This window comes from Erinaceus europaeus, chromosome 13 (genome assembly GCF_950295315.1).
Source record: "Erinaceus europaeus chromosome 13, mEriEur2.1, whole genome shotgun sequence".
Taxonomy (NCBI): Eukaryota; Metazoa; Chordata; class Mammalia; order Eulipotyphla; family Erinaceidae; genus Erinaceus; species Erinaceus europaeus.
Window position 1 is genome coordinate 44,002,062 of NC_080174.1, and position 19,278 is coordinate 44,021,339.

General features: G+C 41.9%; 1 protein-coding gene across 1 annotated transcript in view; it reads right to left on the reverse strand.

Annotated features, from left to right (window-relative positions):
- Positions 1 to 3,696: 3,696 nt before the first annotated feature.
- TAF12 (TATA-box binding protein associated factor 12) overlaps positions 3,697 to 19,278 on the reverse strand; it is a 16,585-nt gene continuing 1,003 nt past the window's right edge. Inside the window, exons 2-5 of the mRNA XM_060205094.1 lie at positions 15,884 to 15,961; positions 14,367 to 14,481; positions 8,034 to 8,122; positions 3,697 to 4,172 (exon numbers count right to left, since the gene is read on the reverse strand). Of these exons, the coding sequence (XP_060061077.1) occupies positions 4,137 to 4,172; positions 8,034 to 8,122; positions 14,367 to 14,481; positions 15,884 to 15,961 (318 nt within the window). The 3' untranslated portion in view covers positions 3,697 to 4,136. The remainder of the gene's footprint in view (positions 4,173 to 8,033; positions 8,123 to 14,366; positions 14,482 to 15,883; positions 15,962 to 19,278) is intronic.

Consider the following 19,278-nt stretch of genomic DNA (forward strand, 5'->3'; position numbering starts at 1 on the left):
CAATGCTTTATCCACTGTGCCACCTCCTGGGCAATAAATCTTTAATAAAAATAAAAGGGAGCCGACAGGTGGCGCAGCGGGTTAAGCACACATGGTGCAAAGTGCAAGGACCAGCATCAGGATCCTGGTTTGAGCACCTGGCTCCCCACCTGCGGGGGGTGGGGGGTGTCACTTCACAGGCGGTGAAGCAGGTCTGCAGGTGTCTGTCTTTCTCTCCCCCTCTCTGTCTTCCCCTCCTCTCTCCATTTCTCTGTCCTATCCAACAACAACAACATCAATAACTACAACAATAAAACAAGGGCAACAAAAGGGAATATTTTTTAAAAAGAAATAAAAAATAAAATACAATGAAAAAAAATGAGCAGTCTGGCCAGAATGATCTCTTCAAAAATGCAGATGTGACCATGCCATCTTTCTGCTTAAAATCCTTCAATGGTGTTCATCACTTGGTGAGTAAAAGCCTCTAAGGACCTATAGGGCACATGGCTTAGCCTGACTTGACTGACCTCATCACATGCCTCAGGGCTGGCATACATTCTTGCAGTTTTAAATTCAACCCATTCACCTCCTTCCTTTGAACTGCAGTTCTTTTTTTTATTATTTATATTTATTTATTTTCCCTTTTGTTGCCCTTGTCTTTATTGTTGTTGATGTCATTATTATTAGATAGGACAGAGAGAAATGGAGAGAGAAGGGGAAGCGAGAGAGGGGGACCTGCTTCACCACCTGTGAAGTAACTCCCCTGTAGGTGGGGAGCCGGGAGTATGAACCGGGATCCTTATGCCAGTCCTTCCATTTGGTGCCATGTGCGCTTAACCCACTGCGCTACCGCCCAACTCCCTCATATATATATATATATATATATATATATATATATATATATATATATATATTTATTCCCTTTGTTGCCCTGGTTGTTTTATTGCTGTAGTTGTTATTGATGTCATTGTTGTTGGATAGGATGGTGTTGTATGCTTTACATTGGGTTCTAGTTCTCCCCCCACTGAGAGAATTAGATTAGTCCAGTTAGTTTCCCGGGCCTGCTTGGCCCCGCCCCGAAGGAACCCCACCAGAGTTCCAGAGGTAGAGAGTGGGAGAGAGTTCCTGAGTTCCAGAGTAAGAGAGAGTGCTTGTGCCGCCGCAAAGAGACAGCAGAGTTCCGTTTGGTGATTAGTTTGTCTTAGTTTATGAATCGTTGTTCCCGAATAAAGAAATACAGCTTCCCTGCCCAGCCATTGTCTCCGCGTCTCTGTTACCCGCCGTGAAGCTAACCCGGCCAGCAAGAGACTCCGAAAATTTTAACAACAGGATGGAGAGAAATGGAGAGAGGAGGAGAAGACAGAGGGGGAGAGAAAGATAGACACCTGTAGATGTGCTTCACCTCTTGTGAAGTGACTCCCCTGTAGGTGGGGAGAGGGGGGCTTGAACCCGGATGCTTAAGCTGGTCCTTGTGTTTTGCACCACATACCCTTAACCCACTGCGCTACTGCCCAGCTCCCTCTTTTTTTTTTTTTTTTTTTAAACCAGAGCACTCCTCAGCTCTGGTTTATGGTGGTGCAGGGGATTGAACCTGGGATTTCAGAGCCTCAGGCTTGAGAGTCTCTTTGCATAACCATTATGCTGTCTACTCCAAACTGCAGTTCAAACAGTACATCACCTCCCTGCCTGCTCAGGGTACTGTCCCCATCCTGTGAACTTACACTTTCAAGCACTAATCATAGTTCCTGCTTTAATTTTGTTAATGAAAAAGACAAGAGAGAAAGAACCAGATGTCACTCTGGTACATATACTGCCAGGGATTGAACTTGGGACCTCATGCTTGAGAGCCCAATGCTTTATCCACTGCACCATCTCCTTGACCACCTGTTTTAAATTTATCCAGCCACAGGGTTGCTCCCCATTTTTTGCTCATCACTGAGTCCACTGCCAGATACAAGCTCAATAGACAACACTGGACAAACTTTAGATAGATTAAACCACTTACCTACCTGTCATATAACTGATTAAAGAATTGAGGTCTGTGCTTCATTGCTTGTGAAACAACTCCCCTGTAGGTGGGGAGGCGGGGGGCTCGAACCGGGATCCTTATACCAGTCCTTGTGCTTTGTGCCACCTGTGCTTAACCCAATTAAAATTTTTTTAATGTGATATCCACTAAAAAAAAAAAAATTTCATGCCCGAGGCTGTAGAGGTCCAAGATTCAATTCCCTGCATCACCATAAACCAGAACTGAGTGATGACCTGGTTAAATTAAATTATGATAAATAATAAATAAATTCAGATGGGGCCCGGTGGTGGAATACCTGGTTAAGCTCTCACATTACAGTGTGCAAGGAACCAGGTTCAAGCCACTGGTCCTCACCTGCAGGGGGAAAGCTTCATGAGTGGTAAAGCAGGGCTGTGGGCATCTCTCTGTCTCTTTCCCTCTATCTCCCCCACTCCTTTCAATATCTCTCTGTCTCTATCCAATAATAAATAAAGATTAAAAAAAAAAAAGAATTGAGGTCTGTTCATTATCCTGTCTCTTTCCATTAAACTGCTCTAATTTTCTGGGCCCGTTCTGTCTTCAGTGGAGGACCGAAAACTTAATTTTTAAAAAACTTTTTTATTTATAAAAAGGAAACATTTGACTAAACCATAGGATAAGAGGGGTACAACTTCACACAATTCCCACCACCAGAACTCTGTATCCAATCCCCTCCCCTGATAGCTTTCCTATTCTTTAACCCTCTGGGAGTATGGGCCCAAGGTCATTGTGGGATGCAGAAGGTGGAAGGTCTGGCTTCTGTAATTGCTTCCCTGCTGAACATGGGCGTCGACAGGTCGATCCATACTCCCCACCTGTCTCTCTCTTTCCCTAGTTGGGAAGGGCTCTGGGGAAGTAGAGCTCCAGGACACGTTGGTGGGTTTGTCTGTCCAGGGAAGTCTGGTTGGCATCATGCTAGCATCTGGAACCTGGTGCAACATACAAAGTTAACATACAAAGCCAAACAAATTGTTGGCCAATCATGGACCTAAAAGCTGGAATAGTGCAGACTTTTCTCTCCATTTTGTACATAGCTAGTAGGCATATTTTAGTTATATTCCAGAGGGCCTGTGCCTATACTAAATTTTTTTTGTTGTTGTTTTTCTTTTTGCCCTGAGCCTGAAATCTGATATGCAGGTGGATCCAAGTTATTGTCTGGGGAGAGGATGTCATGGCTGGAAAAAAGACCAGAAAGCTAGATCAGGGAAGAGAGTAGCTCCTAAATATGGGAAAGGTGTATAAATATTGTTGACTGTAAACCCCATCAATTTGATCTGATCTGGGGCCCATATTCAGCTTAGGTGCCTATGTGATCTCTGCATTCCTCTAGATCTGAGCTCACATTCTGTGGTCATGAGTAGGAAAATTCCAAGCTGCCCCAATATTGACCCATCTTTCTCAGGTGTAGCATAAAGTATGTTGTCCATCTTCCCTGCCTATGGAGAGACCCCCTCCCCCTGAAGGTGGGGAGCTGAGGGCTTGAACTGGGATCCTTAGGCTGGTCCTTGAACTTCACGCCATGTACGCTTAACCGGCTGTGCCTGGTGCCTCGCCCCCTTAGTCACAGAAATGAGTAATGATGCTTCCACCTGCTGACTGGAGAACAATATCTAGCCTTGCTTGTCTTCACCCTCCTCTGGAGTTTCAAAGGCTGTAAGCCATGTTCCCTGTGTTTTTCAATTAATAACTTCTTTATTCTGGAAAAGCAAATCAACGTCATATTCATATAAACACTGACATTACAAAGTACAGGGAAAAGGGGAAGGGAGAAGGAAACAAAACCTACAAATCCTGCTAATACTGTCTTACCAAACAAGACCATAATGCTTTGTCCCATATTCAATCACTTATATAATAAACCACAAATAAAATCTTCTCTGGAAGATACATTGCTCTTCTTTGAGATGGCAGGGGAAAGGATTCAGAAGTTGGGGTAGGAGGCTTTATTCTTTTGGCAGATCCTCTCAGTCATTATATTGCTGCACTGCTAATAAAAAATATATGCTTCTCTGTAAAGCATTAAAAAAAAAATTCCAAAGATGAGATGGCTGAGGTTTCAGCTCAAGTATCTCCAAATACATTGTTGTCCATTCCCTGATTTTTCCATTTGTTATTTCTTGGTTGTTTTCCGGATCAGTGCCATTCTCTAAAAGGAGAGAGAAGTGAACAATTACACAAGTTAGAGTCAGGAACTTTCTAGAATATCCATGTGCAGCTAGCATGCTCTACATCACAGGCTCTATAGGCACAAAGCAGTTAAGCAGCCTGACTCTTTGCTTGTTCATTCATTCACTCATTCATTCATCCATTTATTTATTTATTGCCTCCAGGGTTATAGGTGGGGTTCACTTCATAAGTGATGAAGCAGGTCTGCAGGTGTCTTTCTCTCTCCTTGTCTTCTCCATGTCTCTCAATTTCTCTCTGTCCTAGCCAGTAAAAAATGGGGGGAAAATGTCCCCCAATATCAGTGGATTCATAGTGCTGGCACATGGTAATGTGTGCTCCATTTAGTGAGACCCCTGGTTCTATTTTAGTGACCAAAAGAATCAAACTGCTCTAGGCTAGCAAGATGGCAATAATAATAACAATGATGGCTATGATAATGGTCTAGGCAGTGGTCACCTGGTTAAACATAAATATCACAGTGTGCAATGACCCAGGTTCAAGCCCTTGGTACCAATTTGCAGGGGGGAAAGCTTCACAAGTAGTGAAGCAGGGCTGCAGGTGTCTCTGCTTCCCTCTCCCCTCTCAATTTCTGCTCTAATTAAAGATTAATAATTGTGGTCTGAGAGGTGGCGCAGTGGCTAAGGAAGTAGACTCTCAAGCATGAGGTCCTGAGTTCAATCCCCGGCAGCACATGTACCAGAGTGATGTCTGTCTCTTTCTCTCTCTCCTCCTATCTTTCTCATTAATAAATAAATAAAATCTTTAAAAATATATATATAGCCTCCAGGAGCAGTGGATTCATAGCGTAGGCACCAAGACCCAGTGATAACCCTGGAGGCAAATAAAAAATAAATAAATAAATAAATAAATATTAATAATAATGAAAAATAAAATAAGGTAAGAATAGTCAGGGAAATAGTTTAGTTGGTAGACTACTTGCCTAAAACTCCTGGTTTGATTCAAGCTTTTTTTTTTTTTTTTTTTTTAAGATTTTTAAATTTATTTATGAGAAAGACAGGAGGAGAGCAAAAGAACCAGACATCACTCTGGAACATGTGCTGCCCGGGATTGAACTCGGGACCTCATGCTTGAGAGTCCAAAGCTTTACCACTGCGCCACCTCCCAGACCACTCAAGCTTTTTTTTTTTTTTTTTAACCAGAGTTTATGGTTATCAGCTTTGGCTTATGGTAGTACAGGGATTGAACCTGGGACTTCAGAGCCTCAGGCATGAGAGGCTCTTTGCATAACCATTATGCTATCTAACCCCTGCCCTGATTTCAAGCTCTTTATGTCATAGTCTGGCTCCTCTCTTTCTCTATTTTTCTCATATGAAACACTCTTCTAATTTCATATGACCTCCCCCCTCACTCCCAGAGCCACTCTGAGATGACTTTTCATTCAGATACAGAAAGGAAGAGACACCGCAGCACCAGTTTTCCCCAGTGCTATGACACTCCTATGTGGTGTCAGGGTTGGAATCTGGGTTGTATTGATGGGCATGTGCCCCTACGAGTGAACCATCTCTCTGATACTTATATGATTTGAGTAATAACATAAATATGAGGGCAGGGGTAGATAGCGTAATGGTTATGCAAAGAGACTCTCATGCCTGAGGCTCTGAAATCCTAAATTCAATCCCATACCACCATAAACCAGAGCTGATAAATGCTCTGGTAAAAATAACAATAAAAATAAATAAATACTGATGGAGCAGGGAGATAACATAGTGGTTCATACAACAGGATTTGAAAAATTGAGGGGGAAGTATAAGAGAGAGCACCCAAGCACACCCAAGACCTGCTGCACTGCTTCACCACTCATGAAGCTTCCCATCTGCGGGTATGGACTGGAGATTTGAACCTGTGTCCTTGTGCATTGGAGCCAGAGACGACCCGAACTGCCCCTGCGGCTACAGACAGACTATGACCCACATAGTCAATGACTGCCACCTCTCCAGATTCAAAGGAGGTCTCGAAACTTTACATCAGGCTCAACCTGACGCTGTTGACTGGCTATGGAAGAAGGGCAAACGCTAGTAGTAGTAGTAATGTATCCACTTTAACAGATGTGCTGCCGCATGGCCCATAAACATATCTTTTTAAAGATGTATTTAATGGTGCTCCTATGTAATTCCAGGGACTTGGACCCAGATCCTTGTATAAAGTGAAGTGTGAGTCATCCACAGCAATGCTTCACCACTTGGGAAGCTTCCCTTCTGCAGGTGGGGACTAGGGCCTTGAGCCCAGGTCCTTGTGTATAGTAATGTGTACACTCTACTGGGTGCATCACTATGTCTGTCTATGTGTATGTCTATCATGTGTGTGTAATCAGATTCTCACACTGATCTGTTAGCACCTTAGTAAGAGGGACAGAAAGCACAGTACCTGGCCGAACAGCCTGGGTGCTACTCACAACTACTGCATACTTCTGCTTCCCATATGACGTTCTAATTAGCAACAATGAAAATTTCACTGAAGAGATGTCCCAGGGACTTTTGAAGAACCCAGATTTAAAAGCTTTATTTGTTTAAATATATTTATTTATTTTATATATTTTTTAAAAAATTTATTTATTTCCTTTTGTTGCCTTTGTTGTTTTAATGTTGTAGTTATTATTGATGTCGTTGTTGGATAGGACAGAGAGAAGAGGGGAAGACAGAGGGGGGAGAGAAAGACAGACAACTGCAGAGCTGCTTCACCACCTGTGAAGTGACTCCCCTGTAAGTGGGGGGCCAGAAGCTCGAACCAGGATCCTTAAGCCGGTCTTTGCACTTTGCGCCACATGTGCCTAATCCACTGCGCTACCGCCCGACTCCCTGTTTAAATATATTTATTTTGGGTAAAGACAGAGAGGGGGAGTCAGGCGGTAGTGCAGCAGTTAAGTGCAGGTGGGACAGAGCACAAGGACTGGCGTAAGGATCCTGTTTCAAGCCCCCCGGCTCCCCACCTGCAGGGGAGTCGCTTCACAGGCGGTGAAGCAGGTCTGCAGGTGTCTGTCTTTCTCTCCCCCTCCTCTCTCCATTTCTCTCTGTCCTATCCAACAACGATGACATCAATAACAACAACAATAATAACTACAACAACAAGGGCAACAAAAAGGGAAAATGAATAAATAAATATTAAAAAATTTTTTAAAAGATAGAGAAATTGAGAGGGATGGGAAAAATAGAAAGGAGAAAGAGAAAAACCTGCAGCACTGCTTCACTGCTCATGAAGTTTCCTCCCTGCAGGTAGGGAAAGGGGGCTTGAACCCAAGTCCTCGTGAACTGTAAGGTGTGCACACAACCAGGTGGATCACCACATGACCCCTTTGAATAAGAGTTTTAGATTATGACTATCAGAGTTGAAGAACAAACTCAAACCTCCCAAGGGAACAGCAAAGCACCAAGGAAGCATGACTGCTATCATAGAGCCCAGCTGTTCTTGCCTTCTCTAACCTTTGGCCTACATAAGGAAGGCTGCTGTGTGAGGAAAGAAATGAGACACAGTGGGGGCTGGGCGGTAGTGCAGCGGGTTAAGCGCGCAAAGCGCAAGGACTAGAGTAAGGATCTCGGTTCGAATCCCTGGCTCCCGCCTGCAGGGGAGTTGCTTCACAAGCGGTGAAGCAGGTCTGCAGGTGTCTATCTTTCTCTCCCCCTCTCTGTCTCCCCTCCTCTCCATTTCTTTCTGTCCTATCCAACAATGACAACATTAATAACTAACAATAATAACTATAACAATAAAACAAGGGCAACAAAAGAGAAAATAAATAAAGAAAAAAAAGATTAAGAAAAAAAAAAAGAAATGAAACACAGTGCAAGGGATCTGCTGTGGCTGCCCTGGGACTCTGGCAGTTCCTCACCTGTTTGTGAGCTTCTGTGGTGCAAGCTTTTTTGTAGGGTCGAATTTCTTCAGATCCAAATCCTGGGATCCACATGTTCCACTGGCGTTCTGCAAGGAAGAGGCCAAAATAGAAATGAGAGCAGGAAGACAGCACTGGGTGTGTACTGTGACCCTCACAGGAGGGCCAGACAAAACTAATTTGAACCATCAGTTATACTGGCAATAACCCTACAATAGGATCTTATGGGATACAAATTTAAGAATTGCATGTGATACCTTCAAGATCTTACTTATTTATTTTTGATTGCTGTTAAGAGTTTCATTGCTCCTCATCAACTCTTTTCAAATATAAAGTGTGTGTGTGTGTGTGTGTGTGTGTGTGTGTGTGTGTGTGTGTGTGTGTGTGTGTGTGTAAGAGAGACACCATAAAAAGAAAGCTTTCGGGAGTTGTGCAGTAGTGCAGCGGGTTAAGCGCACATGGCGCAAAGCACAAGGACCAGCAGAAGGATCCCGGTTTGAGCCTCTAGCTCCCCATCTGCAGGGGAGTCGCTTCACAGGTGGTGAAGTAGGTCTGCAGGTGTTTATCTTTCTCTTCCTCTCTCTGTCTTCCCCTCCTCTCTCCATATTTCTCTGTCCTATCCAACAACGATGACATCAGTTAACAACAACAATAATAACTACAACAACAATAAAAAGACAACAAGGAAAAAAAAAAAAGACAACAAGGGCAACAAAAGGGAAAATAAATAAATTAATTAATTAAAAAAAAAGAAAGAAAGATTTTTCCTCAGTGTTGTGGGGAATAGAGGTTTGGACCTGGGTTGTATACATGTCAAAGATGCCTTCTCAGGTAAGCTATCTTGCTGGCCTCCTTCAAAGTTTTAAATCCCCTGTCCGTCCACCCCCCCCCCCAATATCTTTTTTTCTCCCCTGCCAGAACATTGTTCAGCTTATGGTGCTGCTTGCGATTGAATTTGGGACTTGGGAGCTTCCAGTCCCCTTCAATGTTTTAAATTATACCACTTGAATTTCTTGCAAAGGGGGTGGTGGGGGAAGAGGGTAAATTACCTAAAGCAATGAATACTGAGCTCAAGGTTTCTGTGACCCTCCAGAGAAAAGGAAAGTCATTTATTTCTTCAGCTGTCATACTGTTTTGTTTTGTTTTAGACAGAGAGAAACTGAGAAAAGACAGGAAGATAGAGAGAGGATGGGAAGCTTCACTGCTTGTGATGTGACCCCTCTGCAGGTGGGGAGTCAGGGGCTGGAATCATGATTGTTGCTTAGGTCCTTATGCTTAGTACTATGTGCACTTAACGCGGTTATGTGCACTTATGCTCAAAATAATTGCTCTCAAACCCAAACATCATTCCTATTATTCTGGAGAATTATATATATATAATTAACAGAATTATATGTGTTATATGGTATTTTATATAGCCAAAGCATGTACCATTGGTTTCACTTTATTCATCATTTACATGGAAGGCATAATAGCAATAACCACACCTTATAGGGTGGGTGAGAGCATCCAATGACAGAAAGCAATCCCAGAGTCTGAGGTAAACATATATAGGAACAGAGATGTGGGTATGTCTATACCAAAGCTCTATGCTCTTCTGCCACTAAGTATGAGCATCTCTGCAAGACATCTGTAGAAGTAGTCACAGATCTTTTTGTTTATTTCACTTTGTCAGTATCTGGCATAGCTATACTAACTCCTAAATAAACAAATATAAGTGTACAGCTGGGCAAAGGAGACAGCATAGTAGTTATGCAAAAGACTTTACTTCTCTCTCTTTTCTTTGACCAGAGTATTGGTCAACTCTGTTTTATAGTGGTGCAGGGGCTGAATTAAACTTGGGATTTCAGAGCCTCAGGCATGAAAGTGTTTTGCATAACCTTTTGATATATATGCAAAATAGGATGGAAGTATCTTTTATAAAGAAAGAAAAAAAAAAAGATCCACTAGAGACAAATTGTGCAGGTATGAAATCCTAGACAAGTGGTCCGGGAGGTGGTGCAGTGGATAAAGCATTGGATTCTCAACCATGAGGTCCCTAGTTTGATCCCCGGCAACACATGTACCAGAGTAATGTCTCTCTCCTCCTATCTTTCTCTTTTTTTCTTTTTTTAAAATTTCTTTATTAGGGAATTAATGTTTCACATTCAACAGTAAATACAATAGTTTGTACATGCATAACATTCCCCAGTTTCCCATATAACAATACAACCCCCACTAGGTCCTCTGTCATCCTTCTTGGACCTGTATTCTCCCCACCCACCCCAGAATCTTTTACTTTGGCGTGCTCCTTTCTCATGAATTAAAAAAAAAAAAAAAACCTAAACAAAAGAAGGAGAGCAGAACACAGAATTATATGTAAATTTTGATAGTTTTCTTTCTTTTTTTTACATTTCTTTATTGGGGGATTGTTTTACATTAGACAGTAAATACAACAGTTTGTACATGCATAACATTTCTCAGATTTCCACATAACAATACAACTCCCACTAGGTCCTCTGTCAACTTTTTTTAACCTGTACTCTCCCCCACTCCAGAGTCTTTTACTTTGGTGCAATACATCTTTGTTTCTTTCTTTCCTTTTTTTTTTTTAAATAAAATTTTGTTTATTAATGAGAAAGATAGGAAGAGAGAAAGAAATTATCAAACATCATTCTGGCACATGTGCTGCCAAGCATCAAACTGAGGACCTCATGCTGGAGAGTCCAGTGCTTTATCTACTGCACCACCTCCCAGACTACTTGATAATTTTCATAGGAAAATTGATAAATAGGATAAGAACTGTATGGGAAAAAAAAAAAAAGAACTGGATGGGAAACATAATTATTTGAATGGTAGAGACAAAAAAGCTAAATTTAGTAAGTTCTTACTTTGTGTCAGGCCCTGTATCAGGTTACTTTTTTTTTTCTTTCAGTTTACTTTACAAGCATAATTCATAATCCACACAATCAGTGGATGGGTGAATAAAGCCTCACCAGACTATTAAGTTGGATCCTGGGTACCATATGTGCCAGACTGAAGGATGATTTGGTTCTCTCTCTAGTATACATAAATAAATCTTTTGGAAAAAAAATTTCACACTCCTATTATCTTAAAATTTTGTAAATTGGGAGCTGGGTGGTTAAGCGCACATGGCAGAAAGTGCACAAGCCAGCATCAGGATCCCAGTTCTAGCCCCTGGCTCCCCACTTGCAAGGCGGTTCGCTTCACAGGAAGTGAAGCAGGTCTGCAGGTGTCTTTCTTCCCCCCCCCCCCCCCGTCTTCCCCTACTCTCTCAATTTCTAACAACAACAACAGCAATAACAACAATGACAATAAACAACAAGGGTAACAAAAGGGAAAAAATAAAGTTTTAAAAAAATTTTGTAAATCAATTCTCACATGGGGACACAGAACTCTATTGGTGGAAATGGTGTGGAATTATACCCGTTATTTTGTAAATCACTAATTAAAAATGTATTCTATTAAAAATATATAAAATTTCTCATATATATATATTTCTCATAATCACTCTGTACAGTGAATATTATAATTCCAACATTTCACAGTTGAGCATTTGAGGCCTGGAGTGACCCCCACACCTATGAACATCTAATCTTTGACAAAGGTGCCCAGACTATTAAATAGGGAAAGCACAGTCTCTTCAACAAATGGTATTGGAAAAAATGGGTTGAAACATGCAGAAGAATGAAAATGAACCATTATATTTCACCAAATACAAAAGTAAATTCCAAGTGGATCAAGGACTTGGATGTTAGACCACAAACTATCAGATACTTAGAGGAAAATATGGGCAGAACTCTTTTCCGCATAAATTTTAAAGACATCTTCAATGAAACGAATCCAGTTACAAAGACTAAGACAAGCATAAACCTATGGGACTACATCAAATTAAAAAGCTTCTACACAGCTAAAGAAACCACTACCCAAACCAAACGATCACTCACAGAATGGGAGAACATCTTTACATGCCATACATCAGACAAGAGGCTAATAACCAGAATATATAAAGAACTTGCAAATCTCAACAACAAGATAACAAATAACCCCATCCAAAAATGGGGGGAGGACATGAACAGAATATTCACCACAGAAGAGATCCAAAAGGCCGAGAAACACATGAAAAAATGCTCCAACTCTCTAATTGTCAGAGAAATGCAAATCAAGACAACAATGAGATACCACTTCACTCCTATGAGAAGGTCATACAGCAGAAAAGGTAACAGTAGCAGATGCTGGAGAGGCTGTGGGGTCAAAGGAACCCTCCTGCACTGCTGGTGGGAATGTCAATTGGTCCAACCTTTGTGGAGAACTGTCTGGAGAACTCTCAGAAGGCTAGAAATGGACCTACCCTATGATCCTGCAATTCCTCTCCTGGGGATATATCCTCAGGAACCCAACACACCCATCCAAAAAGATCTGTGTACACATATGTTCTTGGCAGCACAATTTGTAATAGCCAAAACCTGGAAGCAACCCAGGTGTCCAACAACACATGAGTGGCTGAGCAAGTTGTGGTACATATATACAATGGAATACTACTCAGCTATAAGAAATGGTGACCTCACCATGTTCAGCTGATCTTGGATGGACCTTGAAAAATTCATGTTAAGTGAAATAAGTCAGAAACAGAAGGATGAGTATGGGATGATCTCACTCTCAGGCAGAAGTTGAAAAACAAGATCAGAAAAGAAAACACAAGTAGAACCTGAACTGGATTTGGCGTATTGCACCAAAGTAAAAGACTCTGGGGTGGGTGGGTGGGGAGAATACAGATCCAAGAAAGATGACAGAGGACCTAGTGGGGGTTTGTACCATTATATGGAAAAGTGGGAAATGTTATGCATGTACAAACTATTGTATTTACTGTTGAATGTAAAACATTAATTCCCCAATAAAGAAATTAAAAAAAAAGGTAAGTAGGAAAAATAAGGTAATATAGTGGTTATTGTTGGGAGGGTGAGGGCACAACACTTTGGTGGTGGGTGTAGTGTGGAACTTGTGTTGCAGTTTGTTTGTTTTTTAAATTTTTTTATTTTATCATTTTTTATAATTTTTTAATATTTATTTATTTATTCCCTTTTGTTGCCCTTGTTGTTTTTTATTGTTGTAGTTACTATTGATGTTGTTGTTGGATAGGACAGAGAGAAATAGAGAGAGGAGGGGAAGACAGAGAGGGGAGAGAGAAAGATAGACACCTGCAGACCTGCTTCACTGCTTGTGAAGCGACTCCCCTTCAGGTGGGGAGCCGGGGGCTCGAACCGGGATCCTTACGCCAGTCCTTGCACTTTGCGCCACATGCGCTTAACCCAATTCACTACCAACTCCCCTTTTATCTTTACTTTTTTATATTGGATAGAGACAAGCCAGAAATCAAGAGGGAAGAGGGTGATAAAGAGGGAGAGAGACAGAGAGACACCTGCAACAGTGCTTCATCATTTGTGAGCTTTCCCCTGCAAGTGGGAACTGGGGACTTGAACCTAAGTCATTGTGCACTGTAACATGTGTGCTCAACCAAGTGCACCAATACCTGGCCTCTAGTGTGGAACTTGTAATCTGATAAAATCATTAGTCACAAATTTAAAAATGGCTTAAAAAAAAAAAAGGTGGGGAGTTGGGCAGTAGCACAGCAGGTTAAGCAAACGTGGCACAAAGTGCAAGGACAAGTTAGAATCCCAGTTCAAGCCCCTGGCTCCCCACCTACATGGGAGTCACTTCACAAGCGGTGAAGCAGGTCTGCAGGTGTCTCTCTGTCTCTCTTCCCCCCATCTCTCCCTTCTCTCTCTCAATTTCTCTCTGTCTCTATCCAGTAAGCCTAGCCAGGCTTCCCTGGATTGAAGACCCCACCAATGTGTCCTGGAGCTCTGATTCCCCAGAGACCCACCCTACTGGGGAAAGAGAGAGGCAGACTGGGAGTATGGACCGACCAGTCAACGCCCATGTTCAGCGAGGAAGCAATTACAGAAGCCAGACCTTCTACCTTCTGCAACCCTCAATGACCCTGGGTCCATGCTCCCAGAGGGATAGAAAATGGGAAAGCTACTGGGGAGGGGGTGGGATATGGAGATTGGGTGGTGGGAATTGTGTGGAATTGTACCCCTCCTACCCTATGGTTTTGTTAATTAATCCTTTCTTAAATAAAAAAAAATAAATAAAAATAAATTAAAAAAAGATTAGACAAAGATTATGATCTCAGTACTCTGCTTACAAAAACTTTTTTTTCTGTTTAAAAAAAAAAAAAGTGTGGTTCTGGCAGGTAGGTCCTCTGACTCCATTTCCCTGGCTGTCAAGAAGTGGTAGTTGGATACCTCAGAAAGGAGAGAGATCCCATACCTAGATGCAGCTGTACATCTTTCACTTCCAAGGTGCTGGACTTACGATGCCGGGCAAGCTGGCAGGCTGCTGTCACTACACTCTCGATAAAATCATCAGCAATCTGCAGCAGCATCTGCAAAAGACGAAAGTGGGGGAGAGCAACCATGATGCTGTTAGGGTGAATTCCTGGTGCTGCGATAACTGTCTGCTTGGTTCATTTTTTTTTTCAGGTCTACTAGAAGCCCTGGAATCAGCATTTGAGCTCAGGTGGGGAAGGGGCGATATGAGGACAATAGAAAAACATCAATTCAGGCTGAGTGTAATTCATTCATATCTTTTTTTTTTTTTTTCCTACCAGAGCACTGATCAGCTCTGGTTTATAGTGAGGTGGGGGGATTGAACCTGGGACTTTGGAGCCTTAGGCATGAGAGTCTCTTTGCATAACTATTATGCTATCTATCCCCGCCTCTTTGAAAAAAATATTTTTTCTCTTTTTGTTGCCCTCGTTTTTTGTTGTTGTAGTTATTATTGTTGTTGATGTCATCATTGTTGGATAAGACAGAGAGAAATGAAGAGAGGAGGAGAAGACAGTGAGGGGGAGAGAAAGATAGACACCTGCAGACCTGCTTCACCACCTGTGAAGCAACATCCCTGCAGGTGGGGAACAGGAGACTTACGTAGGTCCTTGCACTTTGCACCATGTGCGCTTAATCCGCTGCGTTACTGCCCAACCCCCTGCTTTTTTTTTTTTTTAATGAGACAGAGTGATACACACAGAGAGAATGAATTAGAGAATTTCACATAAAGCAGTGAGAAGAGAGGTAAGTCAGAGTACCATTCTGGTATATGCCAGGCTAGAGACTGAACTGGGAATCTCAGGCATAAAGTTCAATGCTGGGCCAGGCAGGATGACACACCTAGATACCATGTTGGAGGATCCAAGTTTAAGACTTTGGTCCCTATCAAAAAGGAGTAAGCTTCATGAACAGTAGAGCAGTGCTTCAGGTATCTCTCTTATTTTCTCTCTCTCCTCTGTCATAATTTATTTATTTATTTTTTATGAACAGAGCACTGCTCAGCTCTGGCTTACTGTGGTGTTGGGAATTTAACCTGGGGTGGTCCAGGTGATGGCGCAGTGGATAAAGCATTAGATTCTCAATCATAAGGTCCTGAGTTCAATCCCTGGTAGCACATGTACCAGAGCGATGTCTGTTTTTTTCTCTCCTCCTGTCTTTCTCATTAATAATTTAACCTGGGAACTCAAAGCCTCAGGTATAAAAATTGTTTGCAGAATCAGGTTCAGTACCCCACACCACCATAAGCCAAAGATGATCAGTGCTCTGGTAAAAATAAAAATAAATTTCAAACATATAAACACAACAAGAGGAATCTTAGTCCTAGAAAGCTTGTGTGGCTCACCAGTAGCAACAAAGCTGCTAAGTGGCAGGGCAAACATTCAAATTTACATGTGTGACTTTGAAGTCTATGTTAACTGCTATTTGCTAGTTTTGTTGGGGTACCCAATACCATCTTACCTCCTCTACATCTTCATCCAGTTGCTCGTTAGGATCAACTTCTCTTACTAAGTCTTGTAATTTCTTCTTGGTCAATACCTAAAAGTATTAATTAGGAGAGACATTTTCAACCTAGTACGACTCAACTACTCATACTATAATGAAGAAAGATTGTCAATTTATTGGATTTAACTTTTACTTTTTTTAAAATGTATTTATTCATTTACTTACTCCCTTTTGTTGCCCTTGTTTTTTAATTGTTGTAGTTATTATTGTTGTTGGATAAGACAGAGAGAAATAGAGAGAGGAGGGGAAGACAAAGAGGGGGAGAGAAAGACAGACACCTGCAGACCTGCTTTACCACTTCTGAATCGACCCCCATGCTGGCTGGAACCAGGATCCTTAGCCTGTCCTTGCGCTTTGCATCACATGTATTTAACCCACTGTGCTACCGCCCAACTCCCGATTTCTTTTTTATTTTTTTATTTTTATTTATTTATTTTCCCTTTTGTTGCCCTTGTTTTTTGTTGTTGTAGTTATTATTGTTATTGATGCTGTTGTTGTTAGAACAAAGAAATGGAGGAGGGGAAGACAGAAAGAGGGAGAGAAAGATAGATACCTGCGGACTTGTTTTACCGCTTGTAAAATGAGCCCCCCCTGTATGTGGGGAGCCGTGGACTCGAACCGGGGGCTTGAATCGGGATCCTTATGCCAGTCCTTGTGCTTCGTTAACCCGGCGCGCTACCGCCTGATTCTCAATTTCTGCTTTTTTATTATTTATTTTTTATTATCTTCATTTATTTATTAGATAGAGACAGCCAGAAATCAAGAGGGGAGGTGATAGAAGGGAGACAGACACCTGCAGTCCTGCTTCACTACTCACAAAGCTTTCCCCTGCAGGTGGGAACCAGGGGCTTGAACCTGGGTCCTTGTGCTCTGTAAAATGAGCACTTAATTAGGTGCATCACCACATGGCCCCCCATTTTTCTCTAATAGAGTTCATATTTATACACTGGTGCCAGTCTTCCCTCAATCATCTTCCCTTCTCCATTCTTCCACTCTTGAAAAGATGTTTCCTCATCCTATTCTACAAGGCCCAAGTAAAGAGATTATGCTTATTTAAATGGGTTTGAAGTGCAGAATCAGGATCATGGGTAGAAAGAAGAGATAAGATTTTAGAATCATTGCAGAAAAGTTACTAACAGTAGCAGTTGGGTGAAGCAGAAATAGAGAAAATACTGGAACAAGAGTACTTTTATATTATAAGCTTTTAAAATTTTTATTTACTATTAGAAGCAGAAAGAAATTGAGAGAAGGAGGAAGTATAGCGGGAAAGAGAGAGAGACAGCTACAACCCTGCTTCATCATTTATGAAGCTTGCCCCTTGCAGATGGGGACCAGGGGCTTGAACCCAGGTTCTTGTGCACTATAATGAGTGTGCTTAACAGGTATGCCACTGCCTGCCCTTCATAGGTTTTATACTATAGGGATAATGAATCTACTGATTATTTTAATATTTAATTTAACAATAATTAAGTTGTATTGCACGGTAACTTGATAAAGTTAGGCCAGGTGGTGGCACATCTTGTTGAACACACATATTACAGTGCTCAAGGAGCTAGGTTCAAGTCCCCAGTCCCTGCCTGCAGGGGTAAAACTTCACGAGTGGTGAAGCAGTGCTGCAGGTGTCTCTCTGTCTCTCTCCTCAGGGCTTCACCATTCCTGGTTGACTTTTTTTTTTTTTACCAGAGCACTACTCAGCTCTGGCTTATGGTGGATCAGGGGACTGAACCTGGGATGGACTTCAGAGCCTCAGGCATGACAGTCTGTTGCATAAACATTATGCTATCTATCCCCGCCTCTCTTCTTTTTTTTTTTTAAAGATTTTATTTGTGGTCTGGGAAGTGGTGCAGTGGGTAAGGCATTGGACTCTCAAGCATGAGGTCCTGAGTTTGAGCCCCGGTAGCACATGTGCCAAAGTGATGCCTGGTTCTTTTTCTCTCCTCTTATGTTTCTCATTGATGGATAGATAAAATCTTTAAAAAAAAAAAAAAAAAGATTTTGTTTATTAATGAGAAACATAGGAGAGAGAAAGAACCAGGCATCACCCTGGTACATGTGTTGCCAGGGATTAAACTCAGGACCTCATGCTTGAGAGTCCAATGCTTTATCTACTGCACCACCTCCCGGACCACTGTCTCTCTCTTCTATCACCCCTTTCCCTTTCAATTTCTGGTTGTGTCTATCCAATAAATAAATAATTATTTAAAAAGGAAAAAAAGAGTGGTACGGAAAGTAGTGCAGTAGACAAAGCACTGGATTCTCAAGCATGAGGTCCCGGGGTTCAACCCCCAGCAGCACATGTACCAGAGTGATGTCTGGTTCTTTCTCTCTCTTCCTATCTTCCTTGTGAATAAAGAAATTCTTTTTTAAAAAAAGAGAGAAATGTTTAAAAAATATAATAAAAGGGGATCCAGTGGTAGCCCAGCAGGTTAAGCGCACATGGTATGAAGCACAAGGACCAGTGTAAGGATCCAGGTTTGTGCCCCCAGTTCCCACCTGCAGAGGGGTTGCTTCACAAGTGATGAAGCAGGTCTGCAGGTGTCTTTCTCTCCCCCTTTCTGTCTTCCCCTTCTCTCTCCATTTCTCTCTGTCCTATCCAACAACGACAGCAATAATAACAACAATAAACAAGGACAACAAAAGGGAAAAAACAGCCTCCAGGAGCAGTGGATTTAATAACCCAACAATAACCCTGGAGGCAAATAATAATAATAATAATAATAGAAAAAAGAACTTTAGAAGTCCAAAGGAAGAAAATGACTTTAATTTTTTTGCTAGTATAGGATCATTACTGGGACTTGATACTTGGTGGCCAGTTTTTTTTTTTTTTTTTCTTGCGTCCAGGGTTATCGCTGGGGCACAGTGCCTGCACTACAAGTCCACTGCTCTTGGAAGCTTTTTTTTTTCCCTTTTGTTGCCCTTCTTGTTTTATTATTATTATTGTTATTACTGTCATTTTTAAAGATTTATTTATTTATTAATGAGAAACATAGGAGGAGAGAGAAAAAGCCAGATATCACTCTGGTACGTGTGCTGCCGGGGATTGAACACAGGACCTCATGCTTGAGAGTCCGATGCTTTATGCACTGCGCCACCTCCTGGACCACTATTACTGTCATTGTTGTTGGATAGGACAGAGAAATCGAGAGAGCAGACCTGCTTCACTGCTTGTGAAGCGACCCCCCAACACAAGGTGGGAAGCCGGGGGCTCAAACTGGGATCCTTATGCTGGTTCTTGCACTTTGTGGCATGTGCACTTAACCCACTGCGCTACCTCCTGGCCCCCAATTTTTTTTTTTTTTAGACAGCAAGATAGAGAAGTAAAGAGTGGTCCAGGAGATGGCACAGTGGAT